General features: G+C 49.9%; 1 protein-coding gene across 3 annotated transcripts in view; it reads left to right on the top strand.

The window, feature by feature from the left end:
• Nucleotides 1-12227, top strand: part of LOC116969613 (zinc finger protein 850-like) — a 79936-nt gene that overhangs the window by 52315 nt on the left and 15394 nt on the right. The window contains exons 4-5 of one of the 3 annotated variants that reach the window (XM_033016444.1): nucleotides 7522-8867; nucleotides 8935-9410. The exons of the other annotated variants lie outside the window; for them this stretch is intronic. Coding sequence (XP_032872335.1) covers nucleotides 7522-8867; nucleotides 8935-9217 — 1629 coding nt within the window. The 3' untranslated portion in view covers nucleotides 9218-9410. Of the gene's footprint in view, nucleotides 1-7521; nucleotides 8868-8934; nucleotides 9411-12227 lie in introns of those variants that run through there. 3 annotated transcript variants of the gene reach the window in all.

The following is a 12227-nucleotide window of genomic DNA, read 5'->3' as shown; positions in this document are numbered from 1 at the left end:
CTGTAGCTCAGGCCCCTCGAGTCCCGGCAACATCCTTGTAAATTGTCTCTGCGCCCTTTCCAAGCTCAACGACATCTTTCCTGTAACACGGTGCCCATACAGAGATGCAACTGAATGCAATACTCTAAATGCAACCTCACCAACGTCTTATACAACTGCAACGTGACCTCCCAACTTCTCAATACAAAGAGAGAGAGAGTGAGAGAGGGGGGGAGGGAGAGAGAGAGAGAAAGAGAGAGAGAGAAAGGGAGAGAGAGACCGATACAGAGAGATACAGCGAGACAGACAGAGAGAGAGAGAGACAGTGGGACAGAGACAGACAGAGATGGAGAGAGAGAGAGACAAAGAGAAAGAGAGACTGAGATGTAGAGAGGGAGAGACAGACAGAGGGGGGGGAGACAGAGAGAGACAGCAAGAGCCAGGGAGAGAGAGAGGGAGACCAAGAGAGAGACAGAGAGAGAGAGAAAGAATGAGAGAGTTAGTGAAGCAGAGAGAGAGAGAGAGAAGAGAGAGAGTCAGCAAGAGAGAGACGGGGAGAGGGAGAGACTGAGGGAGAGAGAGACAGCCAGTGAGAGACAGAGAGTGACAGAGACTAAGAGGCAGACAGAGAGAGCGAGAGAGAAAGAGATAGAGAGGGTGAAAGAGAGGGAGAAAGAGAGTGTCAGTGAGAGGGACAGTGGCAGAGAAAAACAGAGAGAGATAGCGAGAAATAGAGAGATGCAGAGAGAGAGAAAGAAAGACAGAAACAGACAGAGAAACAGAGAGGGAGACAGAGAGAGAGACGGTGAGAAACAGAGAAAGAGAGACAGCGAGAGAGACAGTCAGTGAGAGACGGAGAGAGACAGAGTGACAGTGGGAGAGAGAGAGGGAGACACAGAGGGAGAGAGAGGGGGAGACAGATATAGTCACAGAGAGAGGGGGTGAGAGAGACAGAGATGGGAGAGAGAGACAGAGAGAGTGAGAGACAGATAGGGAGGCAGAGAGAGATGCATAGAGAAACGGAGAGAGAGACAGAGATACAGAGAGAGGGAGAGAGAGAGAGGAAGCGAGAGAGGGAGAGACTGAGGGAGAGAGAGACAGAGAGAGAGGGGAGGGTGACAGAGAGGGAGAGAATGAGGCAGAGAGAGAAAGAGAGAGAGGGAGTGACACAGAGAGAGACAGGGAAGCCCAGGACAAGGGGTCACAGCTTAAGGATAGAGGGTAAATCCTTTAAGACCGAGATGAGAAAAACATTTTTCACACAGAGAGTGGTGAATCTGTGGAACTCTCTGCCACAGAGGGTAGTTGAGGCCAGTTCATTGGCTCTATTTAAGAGGGAGTTAGATGTGGCCCTTGTGGCTAAAGGGATCAGGGGGTATGGAGAGAAGGCAGGTACGGGATACTGAGTTGGATGATCAGCCATGATCATATTGAATGGTGGTGCAGGCCAGAATGGCAGAATGGCCTATACTCCTGCACCTATTGTCTATGTATCTATGAGCATGTGAGAGAGAGACAGACAGGGAGAGAGAGAGTGGGAGAGACAGAGAGCGCGAGAGAGAGAGACAGAGCGAGGGACAGAGAGAGAGAGGGGGGGAGACAGAGAGAGAGAGAGAGAGGGGGAGACAGAGCGAGAGAGAGTGCGAGAGAGACAGAGGGAGGGGGAAAGAGAGAGACAGGAAGACAAGAGATTCTGGCAACCGAGAAAACAGAATATGCGGCCACTGTTTGACAGATGAGTTTGAAACAGAGGTGCACTTCATCCTAAAATGCAAAAAATTTGACAAAACAAGGAAAGCATACTTTGACAAACTCAGTGTGGCAACCATGATTTTAAAGAACTAGATGATACATCAAAACTAAGAATAATCCTTGGCGAAGGAAATAAGGCACAATACGTAACAGCATGCCACAACCTGAGAGACAGCGAATGACCAACATGCACATAGGTACGCACACACTAATTGACATTAACTGACACTAAGAAATTAATAGTGAATTGCTAAACTTGCTTTTGTGTTGTACTGCTGCAGCTGCAAGAACGTGTAGCATCAATAAAGGGCTATAGGCCTATTGCAAGTTTATGTATAGGGACATATCTATCCATGCACTGTAGACTTGTATTTATACTGATGCATTTTAAATATGTATGTCATGTTATATACTTTGGCAATATAACAAAGTATTTTTTATCATGCCAATAAAGTTTTTGAATTTAAAAATAGAAAATTAAGCAAGAGACACAGTGGGAGAGAAATAGAGAGAGAGAGAGAGAGAAAGAGAGACAAAGAGAGATAGAGAGGGAGAGAGAAGGAGAGAGACAGACAGAGAAAGAGATGCAGAGACAGATAGAGAGAGAGAAAAACAGAGCGAGACACGTAGGGAGAGATAGGCAGATAGGAAAGAGACAGAGAGAGAGAGAAGAGAGATGCAGAGAGAGGGAGGGACAGAGCGAGAGAGAGAGACGGAGAAAGAAAGAAGAGAGAGATGGAGAGAGAGAGAGGGGGACAGGGAGAGAGACAGTGAGAGAGACAGATGGATAGAGAGACAGAATAAGAGACTGAGAGGGAGAGACAGGCCGATAAATCCCCAGGGCCAGATAGGCTGCATCCCAGAGTACTTAAGGAAGTAGCTCCAGAAATAGTGGATGCTTTAGTAATAATCTTTCAAAACTCTTTAGATTCTGGAGTAGTTCCTGAGGATTGGCGGGTAGCAAACGTAACCCCACTTTTTAAGAAGGGAGGGAGAGAGAAAACGGGGAATTACAGACCAGTTAGTCTAACATCGGTAGTGGGGAAACTGCTAGAGTCAGTTATTAAAGATGGGATAGCAGCACATTTGGAAAGTGGTGAAATCATTGGACAAAGTCAGCATGGATTTAGAAAAGGTAAATCATGTCTGACGAATCTTATATAATTTTTCGAGGATGTAACTAGTAGCGTGGATAGGGGAGAACCAGTGGATGTGGTGTATCTGGACTTCCAGAAGGCTTTCGACAAGGTCCCACATAAGAGATTAGTTTACAAACTTAAAGCACACGGCATTGGGGGTTCAGTATTGATGTGGATAGAGAACTGACTGGCAAACAGGAAGCAAAGAGTAGGAGTAAACGGGTCCTTTTCACAATGGCAGGCAGTGACTAGTGGGGTACCGCAAGGCTCAGTGCTGGGACCCCAGCTATTTACAATATATATTAATGATCTGGATGAGGGAATTGAAGACAATATCTCCAAGTTTGCGGATGACACTAAGCTGGGGGGCAGTGTTAGCTGTGAGGAGGATGCTAGGAGACTGCAAGGTGACTTGGATAGGCTGGGTGAGTGGGCAAATGTTTGGCAGATGCAGTATAATGTGGATAAATGTGAGGTTATCCATTTTGGTGGCAAAAACAGGAAAGCAGACTATTATCTAAATGGTGGCCGACTAGGAAAAGGGGAGATGCAGCGAGACCTGGGTGTCATGGTACACCAGTCATTGAAAGTGGGCATGCAGGTGCAGCAGGCAGTGAAGAAAGCGAATGGTATGTTAGCTTCTTAAGGGGTTCGACAGGCTAGATGCAGGAAGATTGCTCCCGATGTTGGGGAAGTCCAGGACAAGGGGTCACAGCTTAAGGATAAGGGGGAAACCCTTTAAAACCGAGATGAGAAGAACTTTTTTCACACAGAGAGTGGTGAATCTCTGGAACTCCCTGCCACAGAGGGTAGTCGAGGCCAGTTCATTGGCTATATTTAAGAGGGAGTTAGATGTGGCCCTTGTGGCTAAGGGGATCAGAGGGTATGGAGAGAAGGCAGGTACGGGATACTGAGTTGGATGATCAGCCATGATCATATTGAATGGCGGTGCAGGCTCGAAGGGCCGAATGGCCTACTCCTGCACCTAATTTCTATGTTTCTATGACAGAGAGAGAGACAGTGAGATAGAGAGAGGAAGAAAGCGAGCCAGTTGCAGAGAGAGAGACAGGAGAGGGCCATAGAAACATAGAAAATAGGTGCAGGAGTAGGTCATTCGACCCTTCGAGCCTGCACCGCCATTCAATATGATCATGGCTGATCATCCAACTCAGTATCCTGTACCTGCCTTCTCTCCATACCCCCTGATCCCTTTAGCCACAAGGGCCACATCTAACTGTGGATAAATGTGAGGTTATCCACTTTGGTGGCAAAAACAGGAAAGTAGACTATTATCTGAATGGTGGCCGATTAGGAAAGGGGGAGATGCAACGAGACCTGGGTGTCATGGTACACCAGTCATTAAAAGTAGGCATGCAGGTGCAGCAGGCAGTGAAGAAGGCGAATGGTATGTTAGCATTCATAGCAAAAGGGTTTGAGTATAGGAGCAGGGAGGTTCTACTGCAGTTGTACAGGGTCTTGGTGAGATCACACCTGGGGTATTGCGTACAGTTATGGTCTCCGAATCTGAGGAAAGACATTCTTGCCATAGAGAAGGTTCACCAGACTGATTCCTGGGATGTCAGGACTTTCATATGAAGAAAGACTGGATAGACTCGGTTTGTACTCGCTAGAATTTAGAAGATTGAGGGGGGGATCTTATAGAAACGTACAAAATTCTTAAGGGGTTGGACAGTCTAGATGCAGGAAGATTGTTTCTGATGTTGGGGAAGTCCAGAACAAGGGGTCACAGTTTAAGGATAAGGGGGAAATCTTTTAACCATATAACCATATAACCATATAACAATTACAGCACGGAAACAGGCCATCTCGGCCCTACAAGTCCGCGCCGAACAATTGTTTTCCCTTAGTCCCACCTGCCTGCACTCATACCATAACCCTCCATTCCCTTCTCATCCATATGCCTATCCAATTTATTCTTAAATGATACCAACGGACCTGCCGCCACCACTTCCACTGGAAGCTCATTCCACACCGCTACCACTCTCTGAGTAAAGAAGTTCCCCCTCATGTTACCCCTAAACTTCTGTCCCTTAATTCTGAAGTCATGTCCTCTTGTTTGAATCTTCCCTATTCTCAAAGGGAAAAGCTTGATCACATCAACTCTGTCTATCCCTCTCATCATTTTAAAGACCTCTATCAAGTCCCCCCTTAACCTTCTGCGCTCCAGAGAATAAAGACCTAATTTATTCAACCTATCTCTGTAACTTAGTTGTTGAAACCCAGGCAACATTCTAGTAAATCTCCTCTGTACTCTCTCTATTTTGTTGACATCCTTCCTATAATTGGGCGACCAAAATTGTACACATTTTAGGACCGAGATGAGGAAAACATTTTTCACACAGAGAGTGGTGAATCTCTGGAATTCTCTGCCACAGAAGGTAGTTGAGGCCAGTTCGTTGGCTATATTTAAGAGGGAGTTAAATGTGGCCCTTTTGGCTAAAGGGATCAGGGGGTATGGACAGAAGGCAGGGAGTGGGATACTGAGTTGGATGATCAGCCATGATCGTATTGAATGGTGTTGCAGGTTCGAAGGGCCGAATGGCCGACTCCTGCACCCATTTTCTATGTTTCTATAAAAAAGAGAGAGAGAGAGATAGAGGGAGGGAGAGAGAAAGAGAGAGAATGATAGGGGGGAGAAAGAGGGGGAGAGTGAGGGAGAGAGATTTAAAAAATGTTAATATTTTCTTAAGAAATGGATAGATGTTTAGATCTAGTAATTGAATTTTGTAATTAGCTACAGTTGGGTAACTAACTAATTATATGCTTTAATTTCAGGTCATCCAAGTAAGATTGTTTCATATTTGTTTCAGAATGCTTCAATCTATAATAACTGAAAATTTCATTCAGTTCTCTTAATTTTTAAGAAAGTTATGGGCTTTTGACTGTCCTCGATCACAGCTTTTGTGTTAAGTCAATGGAAAAGCAATAGGGAACAAGATGCTAATTACCGAATATGAAAATGGCCATAACCTTTTTAATATGAAAGTGAATTAGGTGTCAAATTAAACTTCTTTTTATGTTTTATCTGATGGAATAAATTGCAGACTTGATTTTTCAAATCTCGAAATTTTGTAACATTGCTACATAATACCATCAGTTTTAATCTATTATTTGAGAGGGAGGCTCTAGGCTTGTGAGGCCCCTCCCAATCCCCAATGTTTATCAAAGAATTATACGCCTAATGGGAAATATTTCTTAAAGAATTGTTCCTTATTGACAATTATATTGCAAAATCTGAATCAAATCTGCTTCCAAAAACCATTTACAAAATGAGTATGCTTTTTCCTATCCAGAACCATGGGAGTCCAGAACCATGGGCCCCAGTTTAAGAATAAGGGGTAAGCCATTTAGGACTGAGATGGAGGGGAAACCTTTTTCACCCAGAGAGTTGTGAATCTGTGGAATTGTCTGCCACAGAAGGCAGTAGAGGCCAATTCACTGGATGTTTTCAAGAGAGAGTTAGATTTAGCTCTTAGGGCTAACAGAAACAAGGGATATGGGGGGGGAAAGCTGCCGGAGGAGGTAGTTGAGGCTGGGACTATCCCAATGTTTAAGAAACAGTTAAACAGGTCCATGGGTCGGACAAGTTTGGAGGGATATGGACCAAATGCAGGCAGGTGGGACAAGTGTGGCTGGTACCTGTTGGTCGGTGTGGTCAAGTTGGGTCGAAGGGCCTGTATCCACACTGTATCACTCTGTGACTCTAACACCAATTGCTGCAGTAACTCGGCGGATCAGACAGCATCTGTGGAGAACATGGATAGGTGACGTTTCTGGTTGGGACCCTTCTTCAGACTGACACCATGTTAACAGCTGAGAGGGTGACGGCAGATGAGTGAAGTATTTGGAATATTGCGTACAGTTCTGGTCACTCCATTACAGGACTGATGTGGAGGCTTTGGGGAAGGTGCAGAGATGGTTTAAAAACAAGGAACTGCAGATACTAGTTTACAAAAAGGACACCAAATGCTGGAGTAACTCAGCGGGACAGGCAGCATATCTGGAGAGAAGGAATGGGTGATGTTTCGAGTCGAGACTGAAGAAGGGTGTGCCAGCAGGCCGGAGGGGTGGGCAAAGGCCCTGCCACAGAACGGACAGGTGAAGGGGCGTTGGCTGGTGTGGTGGTGTGCTCCAGCAGGTCGTCAACGCGGGTGAAGCCACAGGCTGGACATGCGGGTGAAATGCTTGCCACACTCAGTGCACACAAAGGGTCTCTCTCCGGTGTATATCAGCTGGTGGTCCCGCAGCCCCCTTGCCGCAGTGGGAGCAGCCGCTCGCCGGTGTGGGCCAGCATGTTGGAGCAACTCACCCCCTCCCCATCCTTCCCCACGCCCACCCAACACCACTCGAGCCCCACCCTCCCCCCTTCCCCCCTCACCCACTTCCCCTTATGCGTTAGTAATGTTCTGTTTGCCAACTTGTTCCCCTCCTGTAGGGTTTAGGAGCCTTTGCTGTGGACGGTGAGACGGGGACGTGAGCAGCCATTGAGGGTGAGCCCCCCCCATCTGCTCGGTGTGCGGGCTGAGCTTCGAGGGGCTGAGCTTCAATGGAGGAACACATGACGGGGCACAACAAGGAGAAGCGTTATGAGTGCCACGTGTGTGGCAAGGCCTGGCAGTACCCGAGCGAGCTGGAGATCCACCGGCGGGTGCACACAGGAGAACGCCCCTTCGACTGCTCGGACTGCGGCAAGAGCTTCAAGACAGCGATGGTCCTGGAGACCCACCGGCGGGTGCACACGGGCGAGAAGCCCTACACCTGCACCGACTGCGGCAAAAGCTTCACCAAGTCCAGCAACCTGCTGAGACACCAGCGCACCCACACCGGCGAGCGCCCCTACACCTGCGCCCAAAGCGGCAAGGGCTTCAACCAGTCCATTCACCTGCTGCAGCACCAGCGCACCCACACCGGTGAGCGCCCCTACACCTGCGCCCAGTGCGGCAAGGGCTTCTCCCAGTCCAGCACCCTGCAGACGCACCAGCGCACCCACACCGGCGAGCGCCCCTACACCTGTGCCCAGTGCGGCAAGGGCTTCACCCAATCCAGCCAACTGCTGGTTCACCAGCGCAGCACCCACAACGGCAAGCGCCCCTACACCTGCACCCAATGCGGCAAGGGCTTCTCCCAGTCCAGCACCCTGCAGACGCACCAGCGCACCCACACCGGCGAGCGCCCCTACACCTGTGCCCAGTGCGGCAAGGGCTTCACCCGCTCTGACTGCCTGCTGGTTCACCAGCGCACCCATACCCGCTTGCGCCCCTACACCTGTGCCCAGTGCGGCAAGGGCTTCACCCGCTCCACCCAGCTGCTGTCCCACCAGCGGGTGCACGCCGGCGAGAGCCCCTACACCTGTGCCCATTGCGGCAAGGGCTTCACCCACTCCAGCAGCCTGCTGAAGCACCAGCGCACCCACACCGGCGAGCGCCCCTACACCTGTGCCCAGTGCGGCAAGGGCTTCACCTGCTCCTCCAACCTGCTGATGCACCAGCGCACCCACACCGGCGAGCGCCCCTACACCTGTGCACAGTGCGGCAAGGGCTTCTCCCACTCCGGCAGCCTGCTGAAGCACCAGCGCACCCACACCGGCGAGCGCCCCTACATCTGTGCCCAGTGCGGCAAGGGCTTCACCTGCTCCTCCAACCTGCTGATGCACAAGCGCACCCACACCGGCGAGCGCCCCTACACCTGTGCCCAGAGCGGCAAGGGCTTCACCCACTCCAGCAGCCTGCAGCAGCACCAGCGCACCCACACCGGCGAGCGCCCCTACACGTGCACCCAGTGCGGCAAGGGCTTCACGAACTCCACCCGGCTGCTGTCCCACCAGCGGGTGCACGCCGGCGACCGTCCCGTCCCCAGCCCGGTGTGTGGAGAGCGCTTTGCCATGGCCTCCCACGCCCTGTCTCACCAGCACGTGCACACCAGTGGCCCGCCCTACGACTGCCCGTACTGTGGTGAGTCGTTTGACAGCTCACGGGGGTTGCGGCCGCACCGGCGGACCCACGCCGGCGAGCAGCTGCTCCCACTGTGACAAGAGAGCACGGAGGCTGCGGGAGCACCAGCGGATATACACCAGAGAGAGACCCTTTGTGTGCGCTGAGTGTGGCAAGGGTTTCACCCGCATGTCCAGCCTGTGGCAGCACCGGCGTACCCACAACGGTGAGCGTCCCTTCCCCTGCCCGTCCTGTGGTAAGGGCTTCACCCGCCTTAACCACCAGCTGGAGCACCGGCGAGTCCACACCGGCCAGCGCCCCTTCACCTGCCCGCTCTGTGGCAAGGCCTTTGCCCGCTCCTTCAGCCTGCTGGCACCCCGCCATGTGGATAGATAGGCACTGTTTAGGTAAACACAAAATGCTGGAAGGAATGGGTAACGTTTCTGGTCGAGACCCTCCTGTGTCTTGACCCGAAATGTCACCCAGTCCTTCTCTCCTGAGATGCTGCCTGTCCCGCTGAGTTCCTCCAGCGTTTTGTGTCCTTTTTTGTAAACCAGCATCTGCAGTTCCTTGTTTTTAAACCATTCTGGTTAACCATCTCTGCACCTTCCCCAAAGCCTCCACATCAGTCCTGTAATGGAGTGACCGGAACTGTATGCAATACTCCAAATGCTACCTGACCAATGACCCTTAAAGCTGCACATATATATTCCTCTCTCCTTATCTCACAACCTTTTATCTCCTTATTTTCCCTCACCCTTTGCGGGTTTGTAACTAAAGTTTGTGATCGAAATAACCATAGCATGAGAAGTATTGTGTTAGTGACGAGAAAGCTTTGAATGGGTACACTCTGTGATTGATGTGTTAGACGTCATTGCTCCAACTCTGTATAAACATGTGACTATGTTTCCAAAATACTAACAAAAGATGCTGTATTCCCTGCCACTCTCGCCGGCTAAATGATCAGTAAAGCTTGTGTTGGTTGATCTAACTTATTGTGAGTTGTCTGTTTCAAGAAATGTACCTTAACAGTTCTGGACTCCCCCAACATGGGGAACATGTTTCCTGCATCTACCCTGTCCAATGCCTCACTAATTTTATACAATTCTATAAGATACCTGCTCATCCTTCTGAATTCCAGTGAATACAAACCCAGTCGACCCATTCTTTCAACATATGTCAGTCCCGCCATCATCTCAGGAATTAACCTGGTGAACCTAATCTGGGCTCCCTCAATAGCAAGAATATCCTTCCTCAAATTTTGGGACCAAAACTGCACACAATTCTCCAGTTGTGGTGCCACTGGGGCCCTGTACAACTGCAGTAGGTCCTCCTTGCGCCTAAACTCAACTCTTCGCTCTATGAAGGCCAACATGCCATTGGCTTTCTTCACTGCCTGCTGTACCTGCATGCTTACTTTCAGTGACTGATGTACCAGGACACACAGATCTCGTTGTACTTCCCATTTTCCTAACCTGACACTATTCATATAAAACAGTGCTGGAGTAACACCTTACACTTCCTTATCTCTGTGTCTCACTCTCCTGTGACTCTCAGTCTGAAGAAGGTTCCTTCACTCCAGAGATGCTGCCTGTCCCACTGAGTTACTCCAGCATTTTGTGTCTGTCTGTGGATAACATGGATAGGGGCGTTTTTTTTCGGTCATGACCCCTCTTCAGACCTGAAACATCATCTATCCACATTGACCAGTGATGCTGCCTGACCCGCTGAGTTACACCAGCACTCTGTGAAACGTCACCTATCCATGTTCTCCACAGATGCTGCCTGACCCGCTGAGTTACTCCAGCACTTTTTAATGTAAAAATAAACAGCCTACCCTGCCGTGTCCCCTACGTGGGATCCGTCCTGTTGTCGGCGTTCACGGCTTTAGAAGATGATTTTTAATTTACTCTAACACTTAAATTATCCAACTTAGTTTAAAAATAAGTGCAGAGAACGGCAGCTGGAGCGATTTTTCTTGAGCAATTAAACAGGCTGATGAACATCAATTTAAACAGCCTGGAGGAAACGACATTTTAAACCCGCCCCCCTCTCGAAGGCGCCAAAGTGAATTATTGTGTGAATGTTATTTGGACACTTAGGCTATTTAAAAATGTTGATCTTTTCTTAAGAAATGGATAGATGTTTAGATCTAGTAATTGAATTATGTGATTAGCTATAATTGGGTAACTAACTAATTATATGCTTTAATTTCAGGTCATCCAAGTAAGATTGTTTCATATTTGTTTCAGAATGTTTCAATCAATAATAACTGAAAATTTATTTTAGTTCTCTTAATTTTTAAGAAAGTTATGGGCTTTTGACTGTCCTCGATCACAGCTTTGGTGTTAAGTCAATGGAAAACAATAGGGTACAAGATGCTAATTTCCGAGTATGAAAATTGCCATAACTTTTATAATACTTAAAAATATGAAAGTGAATTAGGTGACAAATTAAACTTCTTTTTATGTTTTATCTGATGGGATAAATTACAGACTTGATGTTTAAAATCCCAACATGTTGTAACATTGCTACATTGAGGTGGGGACGGAGGGGGACAAAGGTGAGACCTTTGCTGAGGACAGACCGTTGGGTGTGGGGGAGGTCGGGGGGGGGGGGGGATGGTGAACACCCGGCAGGGATGGGGATTGGGGCCGGCGGAAGACAGGTGGGTGGGTGGACTGGGGGCGATGGAGGCGATGTGTGGGTGGTCAGGGGGTGAGAGGGCTGCAGTGTGGGGGGGTAAATGCAGGGGTCAGTCACATAGTTAGAGGGGGATGGGGAAGACTCAGTGGACCAGCCACTGGGGTTAACAAGGCTGGGCAGACTAGCTCTAGGAACCAGCGCAGTGAAGCCCAGGAGAGTGGGAGTGAGCAGCGTGGAGGCTTCAGGCCCAGTGAAGCAGAGTCCAGGCTCCAGGTGAGGCGACGCTGCGGCTGCTGGAGGGAGGGAGGGAGGTGATCGTTGTGGAGAAGCGAAGCCCGAATGGACGGCCGTTGGGGAAGAACGTTCTGGAAACGCGAGCGGGAGGGATGGCGGGAAATAACGGGCGTCAACGGCTGAGGGAGCGCGGGAGCGTTGACAGTTGGTGGGGTGGGGTGTTGACGTCACTGGGCCTCGCGCCGTTGCCCCCGCGCTCTGGCCCCGCCCACACACACGCGCGCTCTGGCCCCGCCCACACACACGCACGCTCTGGCCCCGCCCACACACACACACGCGCGCTCTGGCCCCGCCCACACACACACACGCGCTGGCTAACGCACGGAGCGGTTAACGGCGGCGATCAACGGTTGGTGAGTGAGTGAGTGAGTGGGGGGAGGGATGTGGAAGGGTGGGGGGGTGTGAGGGAGAAAGAAAGAGAGGGGGGGCTGGTGAAAGGGGGGTGTGGAAGGAGAGAGGGGGTGGA

The sequence above is a fragment of the Amblyraja radiata genome, unplaced genomic scaffold (assembly GCF_010909765.2).
Source record: "Amblyraja radiata isolate CabotCenter1 unplaced genomic scaffold, sAmbRad1.1.pri S89, whole genome shotgun sequence".
In the NCBI taxonomy this organism is placed as follows: Eukaryota; Metazoa; Chordata; class Chondrichthyes; order Rajiformes; family Rajidae; genus Amblyraja; species Amblyraja radiata.
This window is presented reverse-complemented; position numbering and strand designations above follow the sequence as displayed.